The sequence below is a fragment of the Debaryomyces fabryi genome, assembly GCF_001447935.2.
Source record: "Debaryomyces fabryi strain CBS 789 chromosome Unknown contig00113, whole genome shotgun sequence".
In the NCBI taxonomy this organism is placed as follows: domain Eukaryota; kingdom Fungi; phylum Ascomycota; class Pichiomycetes; order Serinales; family Debaryomycetaceae; genus Debaryomyces; species Debaryomyces fabryi.
The window spans coordinates 12,729-35,027 of NW_015385539.1; the positions used below are offsets into that span (position 1 = coordinate 12,729).

General features: G+C 36.3%; 11 protein-coding genes across 11 annotated transcripts; 9 read left to right on the forward strand and 2 right to left on the reverse strand.

The window, feature by feature from the left end:
- Nucleotides 1–2,651: 2,651 nt before the first annotated feature.
- On the forward strand, nucleotides 2,652–3,410 carry PMM1 (phosphomannomutase; the record flags this gene model as incomplete). The annotated part of the gene is made up of 1 exon (XM_015613152.1): nucleotides 2,652–3,410. One exon carries the CDS (start codon nucleotides 2,652–2,654, stop codon nucleotides 3,408–3,410), a length of 759 nt encoding a protein of 252 aa, XP_015466018.1.
- A 122-nt stretch (nucleotides 3,411–3,532) lies between these two features.
- On the reverse strand, nucleotides 3,533–5,662 carry AC631_04324 (uncharacterized protein; the record flags this gene model as incomplete). Its single annotated transcript, XM_015613153.1, has 1 exon — nucleotides 3,533–5,662. One exon carries the CDS (start codon nucleotides 5,660–5,662, stop codon nucleotides 3,533–3,535), a length of 2,130 nt encoding a protein of 709 aa, XP_015466019.1.
- Nucleotides 5,663–5,796: 134 nt separating this feature from the next.
- Nucleotides 5,797–6,414, forward strand: AC631_04325 (uncharacterized protein; the record flags this gene model as incomplete). The annotated part of the gene is made up of 1 exon (XM_015613154.1): nucleotides 5,797–6,414. The coding sequence occupies one exon, from the start codon at nucleotides 5,797–5,799 to the stop codon at nucleotides 6,412–6,414; it is 618 nt and encodes a 205-aa protein (XP_015466020.1).
- A 221-nt stretch (nucleotides 6,415–6,635) lies between these two features.
- On the forward strand, nucleotides 6,636–7,325 carry AC631_04326 (uncharacterized protein; the record flags this gene model as incomplete). Its single annotated transcript, XM_015613155.1, has 1 exon — nucleotides 6,636–7,325. The coding sequence occupies one exon, from the start codon at nucleotides 6,636–6,638 to the stop codon at nucleotides 7,323–7,325; it is 690 nt and encodes a 229-aa protein (XP_015466021.1).
- A 1,165-nt stretch (nucleotides 7,326–8,490) lies between these two features.
- Nucleotides 8,491–9,813, forward strand: SCW4 (Scw4p; the record flags this gene model as incomplete). The annotated part of the gene is made up of 1 exon (XM_015613156.1): nucleotides 8,491–9,813. One exon carries the CDS (start codon nucleotides 8,491–8,493, stop codon nucleotides 9,811–9,813), a length of 1,323 nt encoding a protein of 440 aa, XP_015466022.1.
- A 549-nt stretch (nucleotides 9,814–10,362) lies between these two features.
- Nucleotides 10,363–12,765, forward strand: AC631_04328 (uncharacterized protein; the record flags this gene model as incomplete). The annotated part of the gene is made up of 1 exon (XM_015613157.1): nucleotides 10,363–12,765. The coding sequence occupies one exon, from the start codon at nucleotides 10,363–10,365 to the stop codon at nucleotides 12,763–12,765; it is 2,403 nt and encodes an 800-aa protein (XP_015466023.1).
- Nucleotides 12,766–12,922: 157 nt separating this feature from the next.
- On the forward strand, nucleotides 12,923–13,828 carry AC631_04329 (uncharacterized protein; the record flags this gene model as incomplete). The annotated part of the gene is made up of 1 exon (XM_015613158.1): nucleotides 12,923–13,828. The coding sequence occupies one exon, from the start codon at nucleotides 12,923–12,925 to the stop codon at nucleotides 13,826–13,828; it is 906 nt and encodes a 301-aa protein (XP_015466024.1).
- Nucleotides 13,829–14,084: 256 nt separating this feature from the next.
- AC631_04330 (uncharacterized protein) lies at nucleotides 14,085–14,891 on the reverse strand (the record flags this gene model as incomplete). Its single annotated transcript, XM_015613159.1, has 1 exon — nucleotides 14,085–14,891. The coding sequence occupies one exon, from the start codon at nucleotides 14,889–14,891 to the stop codon at nucleotides 14,085–14,087; it is 807 nt and encodes a 268-aa protein (XP_015466025.1).
- A 1,866-nt stretch (nucleotides 14,892–16,757) lies between these two features.
- LPD1 (dihydrolipoyl dehydrogenase) lies at nucleotides 16,758–18,245 on the forward strand (the record flags this gene model as incomplete). Its single annotated transcript, XM_015613160.1, has 1 exon — nucleotides 16,758–18,245. One exon carries the CDS (start codon nucleotides 16,758–16,760, stop codon nucleotides 18,243–18,245), a length of 1,488 nt encoding a protein of 495 aa, XP_015466026.1.
- A 1,065-nt stretch (nucleotides 18,246–19,310) lies between these two features.
- Nucleotides 19,311–20,798, forward strand: FRS2 (phenylalanine--tRNA ligase subunit alpha; the record flags this gene model as incomplete). Its single annotated transcript, XM_015613161.1, has 1 exon — nucleotides 19,311–20,798. The coding sequence occupies one exon, from the start codon at nucleotides 19,311–19,313 to the stop codon at nucleotides 20,796–20,798; it is 1,488 nt and encodes a 495-aa protein (XP_015466027.1).
- Nucleotides 20,799–21,026: 228 nt separating this feature from the next.
- On the forward strand, nucleotides 21,027–22,238 carry AC631_04333 (uncharacterized protein; the record flags this gene model as incomplete). Its single annotated transcript, XM_015613162.1, has 1 exon — nucleotides 21,027–22,238. One exon carries the CDS (start codon nucleotides 21,027–21,029, stop codon nucleotides 22,236–22,238), a length of 1,212 nt encoding a protein of 403 aa, XP_015466028.1.
- Between the last annotated feature and the right edge of the window lie 61 nt (nucleotides 22,239–22,299).

Here is a 22,299-nt window from a genome sequence, read left to right on the forward strand (position 1 = left end):
GTATTCCGTATCCGTATATCTTTATTTACTAGAATATCTTTTTCAATCGATCAAGATACTCTGTATAGTTAAAATAAAACGTACATCTTATGAAATTCGCCTTTCTTATCAGCAAATTCAAAGACTAAAAAACCTTTTTATTTCTTTAGGGTATACCATGTAATGAGTATATCAATGTAGGGTTGATCAATAATCTAACTCCTATTTAAATCACTCCTCTGTCTAAGATGTCGAAGAAAACTTTTCTAGCAAAATCTTAAGTGAATAACTCTTAGTAATCTATATTTATATAATTCTACATGCTTTACGAGGAATAGTACTTAAAAGCTTGGTCCTATTGTATCTGTTAAGAAATAATCCCGAAATTATGGGAGATGAGTCCCGCAAACCCATTATGACGAAAACTCGGATGTCTCGAGTTTTTTGGAAGTATACTCGAACTATATTTTCATGTAGTTTCTTCTTGATGCACGCTAGGTAGTGAGCATCATGGTTGAGGTCGATCAAACAGCTAAAGAAGACTTCCACCATGTGAGAGATGCCGTATCAGGAAAACAAAGTGTGATTCTCGAATTCCATCGTGCTCAAATTGTGAAGGGCTGGGGTAGAATGCATGAATAACAGTAAAGTGTTCTGGTAATGCTAAAGAGCTTGCAGATCTCCTTACCAACCCTTCTGTTAAGGTTGCTGCATTCAAAGGATGAGATACTTTAACTTTCTTTGCTATGTCACACGGAGCTAAGGGGGCTGTCTGGGGTGTTGCCTCTCTTGTTCCAAAAGAGTGTGTTGAGCTTTGAGCTTTGTGATGTGCCTGATAATCATTTTATCCAGATATATTCATCCTTATTTAATAAACTTGATCACGATTAAGAACAAAACGCTAAATTCTTTTTAAATATTCCACTTTTGAAAATCAGGGATTTAAACCAGCCTTAGGTATTTCCCCACAACATATAATAGAAAAATGTTCAACATCGGTTTCAATTAGGAGTACACCCAATTTGTCAACTATTATTATATCACCAACTCTTTGGTAATATTTGTTAAATTATATAACTTTCCAAATTTAGCAACGGAACATTATTCACGACAAAGCTACTGTGACATGTTTATTAATGAGTACAAGATTAACGTGGGGATTATATGATGCTTCCATTATTAAGCCACCCGTAATCCTAGTTGCAGGTATCTGCAAAATTGACAAGGAGTGCAAACGTTTGCCAATGTAATTGAGTTTTAACGGTAAATGGGTGCAGGAAATTTTTGTTGCAACAATTTATGCATATTTTTGTTTGGCAATTATATACAGGGTAGTTTTATGCTACTTTATGGAACGAATAGCAATTGATATGGAGTATTACCCTTCAAAGTTCTCAGAAGATACCGCCTGCTGCAGAAAGAGAACAATATCCTCCAAAATTATTTATAATTTAACATTATTCTAGGCATGTCCTGATTTTTACTGACCTCTAGAAGGGAAAAATAGTGTAAGAAACTTTTTTGTTTACATTTTCAATACAAAATACAAATATTTAGGTGACAAAAATAAATCACAAATAGTCAATTGCCTGATTGCAATATCGAGAGGTACAATATACTTGTTCTTGAATTCATCACTACTGATCTCTCGAAATTCAGCTTTTACCATCGCATTAGTGATATATTAAAGGGCTGGTAAATCGGGAGTACTACCAATTGAAACCGATGTTGAATACTTATCAATTATATGTTTTGGGACAGGCAATACTTCAGGCTGGTTCAAATCCCTGATTTTCAAAAGTGGTGTGTCTAAAAAGACTCTTGTACTTTTCTCGCCATCAGACAGAAGTTCATTAAACAAGGATGGGTGTATCTGGATCAGTTGACCAATTGGGTCATCAAAGAAAATATCATTACTATTTTCCCTGAAACGTACATAGATGTCATCATTAATAGATTTTAGAGTTATTCTGTTCTATTCAGTACTAACCGTTATCTCTCATTTTATCTGCAAAATTGATGGTAGTGCAACCATTTCACCACCACACTATAAATTGGCTGCTAAACATTCTATCTATTATTTTTCAATAAATTATTCCACTTAATAATTCCCGGATGAATTATCCACTGGACCAATAGACCACCATATCCCAACTTTTCGATCGTTATATACGAATATTTACGTCCCAAATAAGAATAAATTTTTCACTCATTCCCAATGGTAACTCAAGTCCATATCTTGGCTGAACATTGGTCACGAAAATATCCAATACAATTATAGCCCGAAGTATACAAGTCCTTTGTTATTTGGTATCTTGCCATAGTGTAAATCAATGTTGCACAAGCTTTGCATCGTAAATCAAGTTCTAAAGGACACGTAGTCGTTCCATTGATTACTTTTTGCCTATTAATAGTCAAAAATACTAGATATACAGCCTCATGGGTATCGTTTTTTAATCTCTTGCAAGATAAAGCTTAAGCCACCACAGTCTATCAATCAAGTTTCCCCTTGCAGTAGCACTATATGTCGATTCTGATACTCTATTATACGCGGAAAATGAAAATTTTATGCCACGCGTTGAAAACGCCAGCTAATATAAATATGGACATAATTATGTTCTTTTTTTCCTTTACATCTTGTTCTTTGATTCAAAATTAATATAATTTTAAATATGTCATTTGCTCACAAGGAAGACCCAAAAACTTTAGTCTTATTCGATGTTGACGGTACGTTAACCCCAGCTAGATTAACTGTCTCTGAAGAAATGAGAAAGACCTTACAAAAATTACGTGAAAAGGTCGTTATTGGTTTCGTCGGTGGTTCAGATTTAGCTAAGCAAGTTGAACAATTAGGACCAAATGTCTTAAATGACTTCGATTACTGTTTCTCCGAAAACGGTTTGACTGCTTACAAGTTAGGTAAGGAATTAGCATCTCAATCCTTCATCGGCTGGATTGGTGACGAAAAATACAACAAATTGGTTAAGTTTATTTTAAGATACTTATCTGAAATTGATATTCCAGTTAGAAGAGGTACTTTCATTGAATTCAGAAATGGTATGATTAATGTTTCCCCAGTTGGTAGAAACGCTTCAACTGCTGAAAGAAACCAATTCGAACTTTACGACAAAGAACACAACATCAGATCGAAGTTAGTCAATGCTTTGAAGGAAAACTTTGCCGATTTGGGTTTAACTTACTCTATCGGTGGTCAAATTTCGTTTGATGTTTTCCCAACTGGTTGGGATAAGACTTACTGTTTACAACACGTTGAAGAAGAAGGTTTTGAAAAGATTCACTTCTTTGGTGACAAGTCTTACGAAGGTGGTAACGATTACGAAATTTACAACGATAGCAGAACTATTGGTCACGCTGTTAAAAACCCTGAAGAGACTATCAAGATCTTAAACGAAGAGTTTGGTTTAAATTAAGTGCGCCATTAAACTGGTTAAATTTTTGATTGTTTCTTTTGTAATTTTAATAGAATATTCGTAATATATTTGTCGTTAATAAAAACAAGACAGTAGTTTATTCACAAGATATTTTCAAAGTATTATTTACGTTTGTAGAAAATGACGGAAGAATCATCGCCGGCAAAGATAACTTGCTCGACTGACGCTCCATTAGCTAGTTTTACTCCATCCAATAACTGTAACCTATTGGTCGTGATGTCATTAATTTTTCTGACTAATTTCTTCTGTGATTTCTTATCATTTTTCTCTAATTCAGCATTAGTGAAATCTTCTGGTTCGATTAATTTCGGAAGCCTAACTGGTTTATTGCTTTTTGCAACTTTACCATTTCCAAATTGGCCAAATTCATTATCCCCAAAAGTAAGAACATCCTTGTAGTTACCGGTATTATCCAAAGTAATGAAACCATGGTTATTACCAATACTAACATCTTTAATTCCGATGTCAACCACCTTTCCTAAAAATTCATTATATTCACTCAAGTTGTTGAGCGATTTAACAACCTGTGGCTGAGGACAAACATGCATAAACCTACTTGAGCCTAGTTGTCCCTTCAAACCATTACCAAAACTTATCAATACGCTCTGGTTTTCAGCGTCATTGTTTTCATCGCTGTATTTCAATTTAATGTATGATGTCTCATCAGCAGCATACACATTCTCGACACTCCAATTATGGGTATCAAGTTTATTCGGTAAAGTGTTCTTCGTGAACGAAAGAAAGTCCGCAATGGTAAATATTTTCTTAGGAACTGGTTGGAAATCAGTCTTGTAACTAATTTCAGATCCACATTCACCAAAGGTGTTTTTACCCCATGACCATATATTACCAGCAGTATCAGCAACTATATTATGATATTTACCTGTAGCAATATTGTCAAAAGTTCTTGGTCTAATGGATTTGGCGCCATCCTTATTGGAAACAACTTCATTATTTAATAAAGTCAATTCAAAAGCCTGGTTGTTAGGAATTTGATCAGAATTTTCACCAAATGGAGATAAGGCGGGTATTCCAAATTGACCATAGTTCATAAAATTGTTTGGGTCCAATGCTGTATTTGCTATAAATAATCTTCCTTTGCTTGAAAGCATCAAAATATGATTTTGACCTGTTGAAATATCTTTGATTGATTCGTTTCTATGCAATAGGTTTTGCTTAGAGTCATTCCTGAAATCAATTTTATTGAAAGGTTTGGTTGACGAAATTCCTAAAAGACTCCTAGATTTCAAGTGATCAAATTTAGGAACAGACTTATCCATTCTTGGAGTATAAATAACTTCACCATTTTTCGTCAATAAGTATACCAAATCATTAGAAATTTGACATTTAGTTACCTTCGATCCTAACTTAGTCAATACTGGTTCTTTCAAACCTTTATAGTATTGATACAATTCTCCTTTTTCATTGATTACAGCCAAATAGTCTTGAAAGATTTGTACATCCTTTATGAGCATACCATCAAAGAATTTGAATCTAAATGGCAATTTCTGTTTGTTATGAGAACCAAAGACATACAACCCCGAGACTTCATTCAGCTTTTCTAGATCCGCAATTATATCATTGCTCAATTCACGAATCAATTTGTTAGTTAAATAGTCAATTGTTTTATTATTTATTGAAGGATCATCCATACTCTTGATCTTAGAATCGTCAAATTTATAATTGAAATTATGCGTTATTTTATTTTTAAGGTATTCATAATTCATAGCTATTTGATGGATAGATACAATTCCAATGAGTGCCAATATCCCTAAGCCGATGCCCTTAAATCTCTCAATGAATTCATAACGGGCTTGTTCTTTCTTACCTCGTTGTTGAAATTCTCTATGGATCAAATCTTGCTGATACTTGTATTCCGCTGACCCTGGCTTCAAGTTAATTAATCTTGGATCATTCTCAATTATTGAGTTGATATCATTCTCATTTAACTGATTGTATCTTGATTGTGAAATCTTCTCGTGTAAGTTAGATGAATCAGAATGCTTATCTGAAGTGAAATGCTTTTGATTCTGATTATCAAGTTCATCTAAACTGCTGAAATTATGTCCAAATCGATAGTCTTTCTTTTGTTTCTTAAATTCTTCGATTGACTTAAATTTGTCATCGGAATAAAATCTGACAAAATTTAAACCATTAATACCAACTCCAACATTACGTAGTTCTGTGAACCTGTATAATTGCTTTGAAATCCTTAGATTGTGTCTAATCATGACTAACACTTATTCTTCATATATAATTGTTTTTTAGTATAGGAATAATTTTTTGTGTTACAAAATCATGACATCTAATCAATAAAGAAAATGATGGAATAAACAATCAGAAGTCATATTACTTTTAATATATCATGATAGTTAAACCATATTCTATAAGGCCGATTGTAGGCCCCTCTCAATTACTTGGTAGAAGGAATTTGATGTCTATAACCAAGTTTGATACTAAGAAATTTGTGCAATCATTACAACTGAAAGGTGGGTTTTCAGAACAACAAGCAGAAACAGCAGTGAATATAGTAAACAAGGCAATTAATGACGGGATATATTCCATAACTAGGAATCTTGTTACTAAAGAAACATTATCATCTACTGCATATCAACAAAAAGTGGATTTTGCTAAATTAAAAGGTGAATTGCAAACTATGGACAAGTCTGAATTCAGTAACCTTAAGAAGGAACAAGAGAATTTAAGAACTGATTTAACAAACTTAAAGAATAGATTGAAGGAAGATATAACCAAAAGTCAAGCAGGTGTTAGATTAGACTTAAATTTGGAAAAGGGTAGAATAAGAGAGGAAAGTTCTATTCACGAGCTGAAGATTGAAGATACATACACGCGTATTGACGAAGAAATAGCCAATATGCAAATGCAAATCAAGTCTGTGAAAACCCAGGTCATGCAATGGTTAATTGGTGTCTCGTCTGGTACGTTTGCTCTTATGTTAGCATTTGTAAGGTTCTTTGGTTAGCTGTTTATACGATAATGTTACGATAATTTGTGGACGAACACTGTGTAGTCACTGTAATGAATATTACCTTCCTATATCTCCGATTGTATCCCTATCAGTTTGACCATATAATCAGGCTATAAGCAAGATATTCCAATTTTGTGTAACAAAAAAATCGAATATCAACATAGCTATAGCAAACACGTCCATAAATACATCAAATCACATACATATTAATAACGATGAATTCATTATATAATCATGGGATCAAACAAACTCAATTGATAACAAAAGATTTGTCATCCTTTGAAAAAAATTTGTCCACTTCCCCATTATCGTTACAAGGATCCATAACTACATCATTAACAGCATTCAAGAAGACAATAAAAGAGTATAATGATTTAGTAGCGCAGAATAAAAAAGATGAAAGTAACGCAAAGCATGAAGCAAGGTTAGAAAAGTTCAATCAAGACTTGCAGAATTTCAGTTCCAAATTTGACTCTTTAAAGAAAGAGAGAGATCAAGCACTTCAAGAAACAAACAAACAAGAATTATTAGGACGTCGTCATACCACACAACGACAACAATACGGTGAAAATCCATATGACACTGGTACAACTCAACAGCAGCAACAGCAGCAAATGTCTTACCAAGAAGGCTTATATAAGGAAAGAACATCATTAGCTAGGGGTACACAGCAATTAGATCACATTTTAGATATGGGACAACAGGCATTCGAAGATATCGTCGAACAGAATGAAACTTTAAGAAAGCTCCAAGGTAAGTTTGAAGAGGGACTTGTCACCTTGGGAGTCAGTCAAGGAACAATTCGTACAATCGAAAAACGAGCTAAACAAGATAAATGGCTATTCTGGGCTGCATTCATTTTCACGCTCGTATGCTTCTGGTATATCCTTAAAATATTTCGTTAGATATTAAAATTGCTAGAACAATTACTCAATCAAATACCTTCCCAGATTCTACTATCAGACTTGAACATACATAATTCGCATACTCCTCATGTAACTCACAAAGCTTTGCATTCTAGTTTCTGACTGAAATGCTAATATACTATATATGTGGTATAGGTATTAAACCTATTAATAAATATAAACGGTCTATATTCTAAAGCTTCTACTGGTTAACATCAGCATCTATATTACAAAGACTTTTGAGCTCTGTGTCTCATCATATGCTAACTCAACGATCTATTAATTGTATTGATAATAGAGATGTTGATTATATCTTGCCCCACCTTTGTAAATCATATGAGCCTTTGAACTCGTAAAAAAGGAGCATCCTATTTTCTCACAGGTAGTACTTTTATCGCTAGGACTAACAACTATATCACAAGATCCATCATTTCAAATTAACGACTTCAGTAATATACAACCTCCCCTTTTTATCGGCACTTAACTAAGCTTATGTTATTAGACAGCCTGTGATATTTTTTTGCAAACTTAAATAAATACATCTAAAAGACATATGGCCCCAAAAAATGCCTATTTGAGGAATTAGATTGGAGGCTTCGTTTGGGCCCCACTTTTTCTTCTTATTTACAAATTTCGCATGGTGTTATTCTATGGCATACGAGGATCACTTTCAAGGCTCAGGTAGAATAGAATCTCATGTTGGATGGGGAAATTCACAACCTTCGGTGTATGAATTATATAATTTCCTAAATAGGCAATGTAAGTGATTTAATGATTTTCCTAAAAGGGACTTATATCGAACCGATCGCCTAATTAGGAAAAGACAATAATTCGAAATCTTGCAATAATTTCAAGATGCATTGAAATCATAGTCATTACAGGCGATAGAATTGTTGAATATATAATGACAATAAAATCGAACAAAACTCATTCATGGAATTTGAAACATTCTAAAAAAAAACAAAATCTGATTTAGAAAATTGGTTGTGAAAGAGTTGCAAAGAGACCGTTTCGTATATTCGAAGACATAACTATCAACAATATTGATAGAAAAAAGTGATCAGGAATCATTATTTATTTATAACTTAATATTTTGCAATATCAGCCCTTTTAGGATCCAATTGATACCATATAATAGCATTACCCTGGATTCCTGTCATAAAAGATGAAATTATCGCAATCTGTCTTAATTTCATTGATCGGTAGTATAGCCACTGCGTCCGCTGCTGACTCCGATGTACGTGTTGAGAAAAGAATGGTCCAATATGTTACCAAGGTTACCACCGTGCAGATACCATTGGCAGACTATTTAGCAGGTAAAAAGACTGCTCAACAAGCTGCCACTACCCAAGCCGCAACGACTGCTGCTGCTGTTGCTGCAAGTACCCAATCTAAGAGCAAAGGGGGTTTGCTTGGGTTCTTAGAAGGTTTATTTGATAATGACGATAGCCAAAGTTCTACTTCTACCACCTCATCAGCAAATAATGGAGGTGGTTTATTCGGAAGTCCAACTACTACATCAGCAGTAGGCACTAATGTTGTGGGAACTAGTACCTTATCTACTGCAAGTTCCTCATCCGATTCTCCCTTATTTCCAATTTTTACTGCATCAAGTTCGTCAGATATTACATCTCCTAGCTCGAGCTCTGACTCAGGTTCAGATTCAGAAGGTTCGTTTGCAAATAATATAGCAGCTGCTAAAGGTGCTAAAGGTATTACCTATTCACCATATACCAAAAGTGGTTCTTGTAAAACTGCTAGCGAGGTTAAAAGCGATATTGCAAAATTATCAAGTTTTTCATTAATCAGATTATACAGTACTGACTGTAATGGAATTGAAAATATATTAGCTTCAATGACCTCCTCACAAGAATTATTCTTAGGAATTTACGAAATTGATACCAATACCATTACCAGCGGCTTAGAAACCATAAAAAGTGCCGTCGAGGCCACAACTCGTGGTTGGTCTGCTGTTCATACCATTTCTATCGGTAACGAAAGAGTGAACGACGGAAAATCGTCGGTATCAGACCTTGCAACTGCCATTAAAACTGCCAGAAGTTGGTTATCAACTAATGCTTCAGACTACACTGGATATGTTGTAACTGTTGATACGTTAGTTGCAACTGTCAGCAACCCTGGGTTATGTAAGATTTCTGATTACCTTGCAGTTAATGCACATCCATATTGGGATGGGGGTGTTGTTCCTTCCAACTCCGGTTCGTGGTTACAACAACAGATCTCTAACTTAGAGAGCGCATGTGGTTCAAGCAACATTTTAATTACTGAAACAGGCTGGCCAACTCAAGGTAATACCTATGGTTCATGTGTGCCTTCTATTTCTAACCAGCTTGCTGCTATCAAAAGTATCATGAGCAAGTTTTCTGACCAAGTATTCATGTTCACCATGTATAATGACTACTGGAAAGACCCAGGTTCCGAAAATGTGGAACAGCATTGGGGTATCTTCGGTGATCCTTCCGCATAGATGAGATATAGATTTTTCTTGGTGGTCTCTTCAGTTCTTTTCTGTTTAATTAATCTTTAAATTTATACCATAAATATTTTTACATATTTAATTATTATGTTATCTGGGATTATAAGTTACTGCTGTAGTTTTTTTATTAGTATGATTCTAATGTAAGAAAAGTTCTACTAAACACGGTTCTTTTTCGTTCTTTGCTGCTGCTGCTGTTTCTTAAGACTGTAATTTTCGTTTCGTCTACTATAGTTATGATAATTTACCAAATTCTGTAAAAAAACAAAAAAATAGCTACTTTTTAATAAATTTCTACAGGTTTACGGCAGACTAAACAGCACTCGACACATCTATCTCTCTACACGTTTATCTTAACGGCGGTTGAATTAACAGTCTTGACCATTCGTTTAGACATATTGCTAGGCCTACTTATAATGGTTGATTATATACAGTACCATAAAAAACATTTTTTAATTCGATCGCGAACCGTTAAACACCGCAAGCCAGATATCAACAAAGAGCCAAAATATATCCTCAGAACTTAGTAGAATAAAGGTCATGTCAAGTGAAAAAGAAAGAAAAAAGTTGGCGACTAAGCTCCAATCTTTATATGATGGGATATATTCGTTGAAAGATTCTGAAGGAAGGGAGATCTCAGAGACATTCCAGAGATTGCCATTACGTACTGGTACCGATTATTATAAAATCATTAAAGTCCCTGTATCATTACACGGCGTTGGAAGATATATTAAAAAGCATGTCTATCGAACAGCACAAGAGTTTGTCACACAGTTGGTTCAAATAACATGGAATGCTAGGTTATATAATGTAAGGACTTCATTTATTTACGACCATGCATTAATCTTAAACCAATACATCTTGGATAAGGTTATACCAAAGCTAGCTAATGATAAATCAATTAGCGATCATAACATGATTTATTACCCAGACTTGGGTCCTTTGCCTGAAGATGATGGGTCTATTCCTAACGCCGGCGCAACGTATAAACCTAATCCTCAATATCAAGAAGAGGAAGATGATGGTGAGGACGACGACGAAGAAGAAGATGAAGAATATACTGAATATGGTTCTGGCGGTCAATCATCCTTGAAGAGCTCGTACACCCAGCCAAACGATCACCATTACCACGCGTTATTAGCTAACAATGCCTTGACCAATAAACTACAGATGGGAGACCAATCACCATCGCCATTTCAATCACCTCAAACTTCCAGACCGTTGGAATCGGGGATCAGAAGAGGACGTCCACCTATAATCGACAAGCCATATGAAACGCGTATCAAATTAATCTTGAAACACTTTAAAAAATTGCGCCATCCTAATGACCCAAACCACCCATTGTCGATTCATTTCGACCGGTTACCTGACCCAAAGACCAACTCTAATTATTATCAAGTTATTAAACATCCAATTAGTTTGAATGAAATCAGAACTAAGGTTAGAACCAGAAAATATCATAATGTTGATGAATTTATAGGCGATTTAAATTTAATGTTTCAAAACACTAAATTCTATTTCTCCAATGATCAGTTATCTCCAACGTTTCAAGATTGTCTTCTTTTTGAATCAGAAGCAAATAACGTAATAAATTACGAATTGCTGAGACCGGAGAAAGATTTATTGATCGCGAGTACTCCTGGTGGTGATGGTATCATTAGAATCCCATTGGATTCAATTGATATAAATGGATATAGCTACAAAATTGGTGATTGGGTTCTTATTGATAATCCTAGCGATCCTAATAAGCCAACCGTTGGTCAAATTTTCCGTTTGTGGTCCACTGAGGATGGAACAAAGTATACTAATGTTTGCTGGTATTATCGTCCAGAACAAACCTGTCATAGATATGATAGATTGTTTTTTATGAATGAGGTTTGTAAAACTGGTCAATACCGTGATCATTTGGCTTCTGAGATAGTTGGACCATGTTATGTCATTTTCTTGACTCGTTATCAGAAGGGTGATTTGCCTGAAGGAGTGATCCCAGACGGCTGTCCATGGTTTATTTGTGAATTTAGGTATAACGAAAATTCTCATGTTTTTAACCGTATTAGAACTTGGAAAGCATGTTTGCCTGATGAAATAAGAGATAAACCTGAACAGCCTTTAATTCCATTAAATGAACCACGTAAATTGATCAAGTTTGAATCTCCGATTAAGAACTTACTACCAAACGGAGTTGATACTACAATGGCTATCCCTGATGCGACACCAGGGCCAAACCCAAACACACCACCTATCGTGGGCCTGGTTTACTTGAGAGAACCAATTGAAGATGATGAATTAGGTCAATATTCCACCAGTCCTAATGTTATTCCAAGTCCTGAAAATGATGAAAACATGTCTAATCGTAAGGCTTATATCTTTACCCCGATCCTGCAAATGAAGATGGCTAATTCCTTCCCAGCAAGCTTCAGTGGAAATAACAGCGGTATAAGCACTCCGATTCAATACAATTCAAATATTATTGCTAACAATTTGCAAGAATCAGATCTAGATAAGTCTTATACCTCAAGTGTCAATAGATACAGACAACTTCTTCAACAACAACAACAGCAACTCCAACAAACCCAACATGAAAAGGCTGCACATAGAGTTGAGTCTAGAAGAGGTTTTACCCCAACTGCTTCGACCATTCCTCTTTCATCCCAACATTCAGGACCATCTTACCATACTTCCACTTCAACGTATTCTAATTTAATAACGGGGGGCATTCTTTCATACTCCCTTGTTGATGAAGGGAATAAATTATCTAGAGTTAGTGATGCGTTAAACATTAAAAGAAGAAAATTGGAAGCCATGGAGGAAGTTTCTGGAAATGAAATTGTTTGGTATAGAGCGCCTCCATTATCTGTTTCTAATAGAATTCTCAGTAATGATATAACCGATTTAGGTCATTCTGCTCAGTATATTGCTTGGAAGTTAAAACAAGAACATTAGTGTATATTTAAATAGTTTGTATAAATAATTGATTTTAATAGTAAATTTATTATCGAGTCTCGCGCATACTGATTAACGATACAGTTCAAAAATATATTCACAATCTTATCATTCAATCATTCTTCCTAAGATAGATTTATGCATCACATTGACCGTCATGAGTAAGCAATTAATTGAATTTCAAGAGCATTTGATGAATTCTAAGCGAATAGTGGCGTTGGTTGGAGCCGGGTTGTCTGTATCCTCCGGTTTGCCTACTTTTAGAGGATCACAAGGTCTTTGGAAGAATTTTAATATGATTGACTTAGCAACGCCTGATGCATTTTATATAGATCCAGGATTGGTATGGCAGTTTTATTCTTGGAGAAGAATAAATGCATTGAAAGCTAAGCCGAATAAAGGACATATAGCATTAGCAAAATTATCAAAATTGAATAATATAGAATTTATCACAATAACTCAAAATGTGGATGGACTACTGATACGAGCTGGACACCCCAAAGAACAATTGCATGAAATACATGGATCATTATTTGATTTGCGATGTACTAGTTTTATGTGTAATTACGTTGACCATGACAATTTCACGAACCCATTAACTAAAGCATTAGCTGATACGGAATTTGAATATGATAAAAGCGGCAGAAAGAGGAAAATTATTGAAGAAGAAGAAGTCAATAAGCTATCACCCCAGTTTGAACCAGTTAAGCAAATACCAGAAGAAGAATTACCTCAATGCCCTGTGTGTGAAGATGGATCATTATTACGTCCTGGAGTAGTTTGGTTTGGGGAGTCTTTACCACTTCAAACAATCGACAAGATAGATAATTTTATAGAACTGGATAAAATAGACTTAATTTTAGTAATAGGGACAAGTGGTACCGTATATCCAGCCAACAGTTACGTTGATAGAATTAAATTAAAAGGGGGAAAAGTTGCGATATTTAATACTGATATCGAAGAAGAAGTTTTACATGGAGAAGAAATGGATACATGGGGATTCCAAGGCGATGCAGCAGAACTATTGCCAATAGCATTGAAGCCATTGATTGGTGATATATAAATTAGACATATTCACTAGGAGTGAGAGGAAGCTAATTTGAGTTGGGATATAGCATACGTACGGAATATATATTTATTAGTAACTCAGTATTAAGTTGGAGGTAAGTTATTTTTTGAATAAGAAGAGAAATATTAAGTTAATTCGTTAAGATCGTGATATGTAATAATACAAGGGATTATCGATAAACATAAATAATGGTACAGAAATAAATTATTAGATATGACTAAAGGGAGGATGTAACTAGTCATATCTTTAATTATTCAAATGGATAATAGTCCTTAAAAATTAGCTTATCATCGATGCTAAACATATCTGAATTTTCCTGTGACATGAAATAGTCAAAGTTAAAGTTGTTAAACTGGTCATCATTCAACGATAAAATGGAATCAAACGACGATAAGGATGCATCAGAACTGGAAGGGTCCGGATGATCATCCTCGTCAACCAGAAGTTGCATATCTGACTCAGTAGAAACTTTACGCTTCTTGTGACATATACTTGGAACATCTTGAAAATTGCTCGATTGAGATGTATTATCCAAGCTAAAATTAAATGAAGAGAACGTAGGAATAGACGGCATTGATTTTATTCCCCGGGTGTTGGAAGGTTTGTAGAAAGGGTTACCAACATAACTGTTGAATGATGCTACCCCTGAAGTGCACTTGCTTTCACGGAATTTTGGTGAGGTAGGGGAAGAAAGATGCTTAGGCTTCATCGATTGCGATATCGTATCAATCGATTCGATAGTGACTGATGGCTTCAATGGGGGTCTCATCTTCGATATTTTACCAAATGGTTTAGACGTCACTCTACTAGTAGGTGATATGCTTTGCAGAGAATTTTTAAGGAACTCAAAGGTGCCAGCCCGGCCCCCATCAAATCTGTTCGTATGCTTATCAAGCAAAGGAGATGCGATCTCCTTCTTATTGCTGGAAAGTGACTTTGACCTCAGCTTTCTGGCACTATTGGTACAATCGTGATACTTATTCAACACCTGATTGTATGCCTTCATATACTGAATATCGAATTCTTCAAGTGAATCTTCAACATTGAATATGTTCATATCTATCTGAGCAATTATGTTCGAATAATAAATAGTTAACCAAGAACTGACTATTTCTAATAGCCTCAAATATCCAGTACAAAAAATATCCTTGTCTACCCAAAGACATATATATATGTGTGTGTATCAAGGCAGTTTTACCTGACTAATGTAGTAGCAAACTGTCAAAGAACCGTTTATTGAAAAGGAAATATTACCTAATTCGCAGCTATTGTTCGATATTCAATTATCTGGAACTGATAGCCTAACAATAGCATTCATTCTGAAAAAGCATCTACAGACATATATATAATCGAACAATAAAAAAGGAATAAAATATTCTTATGACTACGGCAATATTTTGCATCATACTTTGATGCAAGTCGTACAATTAAGAAGGGTTAACTGTGGGTTAATAGTTGGTGGGAAAGAACCTTATATCTATGTCTCACAATTCAAACACAAGTATCACTCTAGTCATACTATTGTCATACATCTATCAGGGCTGTTTCTATGGCCATTACGTGAAGTGGCTTTCTTATTTCCTAATACACCTACATTAAACTATATTTTACATGTACGATTGATAGAGTTTCCCGTCTTATACGCAACGCAACGTGAAACCAGCCTAGGTGTACAATACAGCCACAAAAATACAGTTTGCCAATAAAATTCCGACAGTATTTAGTCTTTTGAGTGCACATCATTTATTGTTCACAATCACAAAATAAGCTTTATGGAGATAACATTGTTCGGAAGTTGCACAGGTATAAAGGGGTGATGTCTTCTGATAACGCATATTTTCTTGTGCTAAAAATATGGTGATAATATACTATCCCCTCCTGTAATCTACGTACTCCCCTTACTAGGTCCTGAGATCTAGGTGTAGATAGCTGAAAAAATAGTATTTTGTACGGTGGGCAAATATAGGCAAATATGGGCTAGGCCCTGTAGAGATGTAGAACGAATTACGCGCTTTTAGCGTAGCAATGAACTAGAAAATGCGGCTATTATCACCAATTACACAAGCTAAAGATCGGGTTTCAGCCGATCCAAATTGCTGGCATCGAACCGTTGTATATTTACATCATACCGGTATCTCAAGCATATAGGAGTGATGCCAGTTGATCCGCAGGCAAACTGAGACACCGTATCATTCCTCGTGACACCATTCACCTCTTCGAGATGGTACAGGCTCGTTAATCGCGACATTTGGGTTGTGGTTCATAGTCGCAGATTGCAACAGCATATACCCTTGTGTTAAAGTTGCAAGCACAGATTATTATGAACAGGTAACTTAAAATCGATTTTAAAGGGTCGACAGTGACGAATCGGTTGTAGTTGTTTACAATTTGCAGCTATAGGTAAAAATCTAAGTTGCGGCAGTCATCAAATCACGAATATCACCTTACCTTCTTAGGCTTAAGCTTACGGCAATACGGCTTTATAAAAAATAGTATATATTCTGTCGCTTGAGGTTGCAAAGGACCCCTACTGATGATCTGTGACTTCCGTGTTCATCACCTACGATTTTGCATCTCCGTATTCTCCCAGAAGACATCCCGGACTCATTGCGGACTCATTGCGGACATGGTTCTGGATTCATGGTAAGAAACCAGCATCGGAGTAAAATGATGATGATCAGAGTCTCCACCGCCACCATTTTTTACTCTTAGCAGCATCATGAGGCTGACAAACCTGTTCAAAAGACCCATCCGTGAGTTCCCAGTGGTCAGGACGGAGTCAGAATGGGTATCCCGGGACTAATAGGGAGGTCGTGCAACGGTCAACTTCGGACCAACATCAACCATAATTTCATTTTTAAAGGCCATATAGGCCAATTAGCTTCAATATATCTAGTAGATTCATATATCAAATAGAACCAATATGTTAAGAACTTCCAGTAGTTTCAGAGGTCTCAGCAACAAGGCGATCAAAATTGCCCAATTTGTCAGACATGCTTCCACGCAAGAATTCGATGTCGTCGTGATTGGTGGTGGTCCAGGTGGTTACGTTTCCGCCATCAAGAGTGCCCAATTGAACTTGAAGACCGCATGTATAGAAAAAAGAGGTGCTTTAGGTGGTACTTGTTTGAACGTTGGTTGTATTCCATCCAAATCGTTATTGAACAACTCCCACTTATACCATCAGATTCAACATGACTCCAAGCACAGAGGTATTGAAATTTCGGGAGATGTTTCCATTAATATCGACACTTTACAAGCCGCCAAGGACAAGGCTGTCAAGGGTTTAACCGGAGGTGTTGAAATGTTGCTTAAGAAGAACGGTGTTACTTACTTCAAGGGTGAAGGGTCATTTATCGACGAAAATAATATCAACGTCAAGCCAATTGATGGTTCTGAAGACGTTCAAATCAAGGCTAAGAACATTGTTGTTGCCACTGGTTCCGAACCAACTCCATTCCCAGGTATCGAAATCGATGAAGAAAGAATTGTTTCTTCCACTGGTGCTTTAGCCTTAAAGGAAATCCCAAAGAAGTTATCTATCATTGGTGGTGGTATCATTGGTTTAGAAATGGCTTCTGTGTGGTCCAGATTAGGTTCTGAAGTTACCGTTATTGAATTCCAAAACGCCATTGGTGCTGGTATGGACGGTGAAGTCGCCAAACAATCTCAAAAGTTGTTAGCCAAGCAAGGATTAAAATTCAAGTTAGGTACAAAGGTCACCAAGGGTGTCAGAGAAGGTGAAACCGTCAAGATTGAAGTTGAAGATGTCAAGTCCGGTAAAAAGGAAGAATTAGACGCTGATGTCTTATTAGTTGCTATTGGTAGAAGACCATACACTAAGGGATTGAACTTCGATAAGATTGGCTTAGAAGCTGATGACAAGGGAAGATTGGTTATTGACAACCAATTCAGAACCAAGCACGAACACATCAGAGTTATTGGTGATGTTACCTACGGTCCTATGTTAGCCCATAAGGCTGAAGAAGAAGGTATTGCTGCTGCTGAATACATCAAGAACGGTCACGGTCACGTTAACTACGCCAACATTCCTTCTGTTATGTACACCCATCCAGAAGTCGCATGGGTTGGTGCCAACGAAGAACAATTGAAGGAACAAGGAATCAAATACAAGGTCGGTAAATTCCCATTCATTGCTAACTCCAGAGCTAAGACCAACTTAGACACCGATGGTTTCGTCAAGTTCATTGCTGATGCCGAAACTCAACGTGTCTTGGGTGTCCACATCATCGGTAGTAACGCCGGTGAAATGATCGCTGAAGCCGGTTTGGCCTTAGAATACGGTGCTTCTACTGAAGACGTCGCCAGAACCTGTCATGCTCACCCAACCTTATCCGAAGCATTCAAGGAAGCTGCTTTAGCCACTTTCGACAAGCCAATTAACTTCTAAGCCCACTTAGAATTTATTTAATCTAAAATTAATTTTTTTATAAATTTTTCGCCACATCGAAATCTCGGTTACGGCCTACAATATACAATATTTGAAAGTCAATGTAAATCAATAAAACAATCCATTAATTCTGTAGAATCTATACATATATAAACAGACATAACGACGCCTGTCGTTACCGTTCGAGCTTCTAGCAGACTGTCGACGCACAGCAAAGCATCGCAATCATGGCATCGCAATCTTCGCATGCACCAACCACCAAAAAAAAAAACCACCAGTCAAGCATTCACCCTTAAATCATCTCTCTCCGGGCCTCAATACTTCAATATCACGTACAACGCATGGATAATACCAGGAATATAACCCAAAATCGTCAAAATAATATTTATCCAGAATGAAGATGCACATCCTCTTTCAAGGAAAACTCCCAATGGAGGCAAGATGATTGCAATAATGATCTTAATTATATCAGAACAAGTAAAAGCCATAATAAATATTGTAGTGTCTCTTTATTATATCAATTCGATTATACCAAAGCTAAAATTCAAATGTAAATAATTTCTGTTTTGTCAATTATTTACTGCAATTATCAATTAAACGAATCTGAAAATATCTACGAATCCATTTATATCTACATCGGAATATCCTACGCTTTTATATTGTTCGTCGTATTGATCACATTGCTCGCATGGTTCTCTTATTGCTCGAATTGGTTCCTGAAACAACATTGCTCAGCCGTACTACCAAAATTTGGCTGTAATTTGATCATTCCATCTGGCAACCTTGCTACCAAAATGTCATGTTTTTTGCATACATCCTTCGGGTACCTTATTTACTTAGTCCGGGACACCGAACGTATGACCTTCATAGTTAACGTGGGAACACCGTTGCGGATGTTCCACGATTTGCAGGTTTGGTGAAAAATTCGAAAATCGGGAAAATTACACAAAAGTGTTGAAAATGATTCACAATTAATACCCAGAAATATATAGCGAAGGCATCGACATACCGAGCGGTTAGAGCACATTTACAGCACACGCAGGATATATATAAGAGTCAATAAATATGTCAGACTTACAGTTGCAGATATTGAAGTCAGTTAATGACCATGATGGGATAGAAAGCACTTTAGCAGTTCCGGAATTTGCAAAGCTCGATCCTAATACGCTCCATTCGAACTTGACGTCGCTCTGGGCAAAGGAGATGATTAATTTCAAGAAACTCGAAACGGATAAGTGGATTTTGACCAAGGAAGCAGAGGAGTTTCTCGAGGCTGGATCGCACGAGATTAGATTGTTGGAAGAGGTGATGAAGTCGCTCGACGGGTTGAAGATTTCGGACGTTAATGCCAAATTAGGGCAAGTTGGAAAGTTGGGTCAGGGTAAGGCGTTCAAGAACGGTTGGATTTCGAAAAACGACGATAAATTAGTGTCTAAGGTGGACAAGTTGCCGGAAGACACTGCTGTGAGCCAGTTAAAGACAATCAAAGAAACAGGCACATTGGACGACAAGAAGGAATTGACCGAGTTGAAGAAGAGAAAGTTGATCACTTTGACAAAGATTGTAGGTTTCAGCGTTACCAAAGCTGCGAAATTCGGATTGGAAATTGTGACATTGGAAACCGATATCACATCAGACATGATCACCAGTGGAAAGTGGAAGGAAGCTCAATTCAAACCATACAACTTCAATTCCGAAGGTGTCTACCCAAACTCGGGTGCTCTCCATCCATTGAACAAGGTCAAGGAAGAGTTTAGACAAATTTTCTTCTCGATGGGTTTCTCCGAAATGCCTTCGAACCAATATGTCGAAACCGGGTTCTGGAACTTCGATACCTTGTTCGTTCCTCAACAACATCCTGCTCGTGACTTGCAGGATACTTTCTACTTGAAGGATCCAGTCAAGGCTGGTAAGCCTGAAGATAAGGAGTACTGGGAAAACATTAGACAAGTACATGAAGAAGGTAAATTCGGATCCATTGGTTACAGATACCCATGGAAAGAAGAAGAATCGTTAAGAATGGTTTTAAGAACTCATACTACCGCTATTTCGGCTGCTATGTTGCATAAATTAGCCAAAGACCCAAAACCAACCAGATTATTCTCCATCGACAAAGTTTTCCGTAACGAAGCTGTCGATGCCACCCATTTAGCAGAATTTTGTCAAGTTGAAGGTGTCATGGCCGGTTACGACATCACTTTAGGTGATTTGATTGGTTTCATGGAAGACTTCTTTTCCAAGATGGGTGTTAATGGTTTAAGATTTAAAGCTGCATACAACCCATATACCGAACCTTCCTTGGAAATTTTTGCTTACCACAAAGGATTAGGTAAATGGGTTGAAATTGGTAACTCTGGTATGTTCAGACCAGAAATGTTAGAGCCTATGGGCTTACCAAAGAATATGAGAGTTTTAGGTTGGGGTTTGTCTTTAGAAAGACCTACCATGATCAAGTACGGTGTTTCTAACATTAGGGAATTAGTAGGTCATAAGGTTTCCTTAGATTTTGTCGAAACAAATCCGGCTGCTAGATTAGATGAAGATTTGGTTTAAATTACTTTTGCACATTTTTAAATAGATGTAACCCTGTAGATTGGGTTATGTGTTCTCTTGACTAGTACATTCATAATATAAATAATTAGTATAATCGGTATAATACTGGATAATAATGATAATGATAACTGTAAATTGGTTACCACACAAAACTCGAACGCGAGGAATATTAACCAAATAGTTGATGTTAGTGAAATATTAGACTATAGATTAATTTTAAAACAAACAATGTCGGATATAAAGGTAGAAAAAGAAGAAGATATACCCGCCAATGATAATGATTCGATGATTTTAGAACTGCAAGAGGACAAGAATGTTGAGGTGGATGGTGAACACGAACATGAACATGAAGAAAAGTCAACCTCTAAGAATACAAATGATGACACCAATGCCAATACTAATACCAACAGTAAGAAGAAGAAAGATAATAACATGTTCGTTTGTAAATGGGTTGACTGTAAGAAGAGAAACTATCCTACGCTTACATCGCTAGTTACGCATCTAAGTACCACCCATTTGGCACACATAGCACATTTGAGTCCAAATACACCTGTTCGATATACTTGTCATTGGGAAGGTTGCTCGCGGTATGCAATGGAACAACCCTCTAGATTTGCGTTGATATCCCACTGTCGTACACACACGGGTGAAAAGCCGTATTTCTGTCCAATTCCAGAATGTGAAAAGCATTTCACTCGTTCAGATGCGTTGGCAAAACATGTAAAAGGGGTGCACGATTTGCATCTGGCTCGAGATGCATTAGCATTGATTAAGGAAAGAATTAGAAAAGAAAAGATGGCACCAATAACCCCCGATAACGATGAATTTGACGAATATGAATACTTGTCGATTATAGACCAAGACTACGACTTAAGAAACCCATGGTGGTTTAGCAAGAACTTCGTTAATACCCTTGCGAATAAGGACAATAGTATTAACGCTATTTATGACCAACCATTCAATACACAACAATATAAATTGGCTAATGACAGGTACCATGCGTATTTAGAGAATAACGAGGATGAGATCATGCCATCTATTGAGGAAAATGAGTCTTTGGATCACATGTCGCAATACAACGATGAACTCCAAAGGGTTGCTAAGGCGATAAGTTCAAGCTATGCTGAGCCAGAGAATGATAGCACTACAGATATCGAAAGTACTGAAGACCTCGAAGAGTTGAAAAAAATCCACAATATCCTTAAGAAGGAGCTTGCAACTGCAACAAAAATCAATAAAATAGTGAGTAAACAATTGTCTACGTCAGTTAAAGAAAAAAGAAGATTATGGTTAATGAACCAAATTCTACTTGATGGGAATGTAGTTATTGGGTTACCAGACAAGGCTGAAGAAGAAATTAATGATGAAAATACGAAAAAGGTTTCATTAGACAAATATGACGAAGAAATGTTATCTGAATCAGCTAAAATGTTACAATAGTTGTATATAATTTAATATATTCATCATAATTAGCAATTTCGTAGAGGCTGGGCTTGCATAT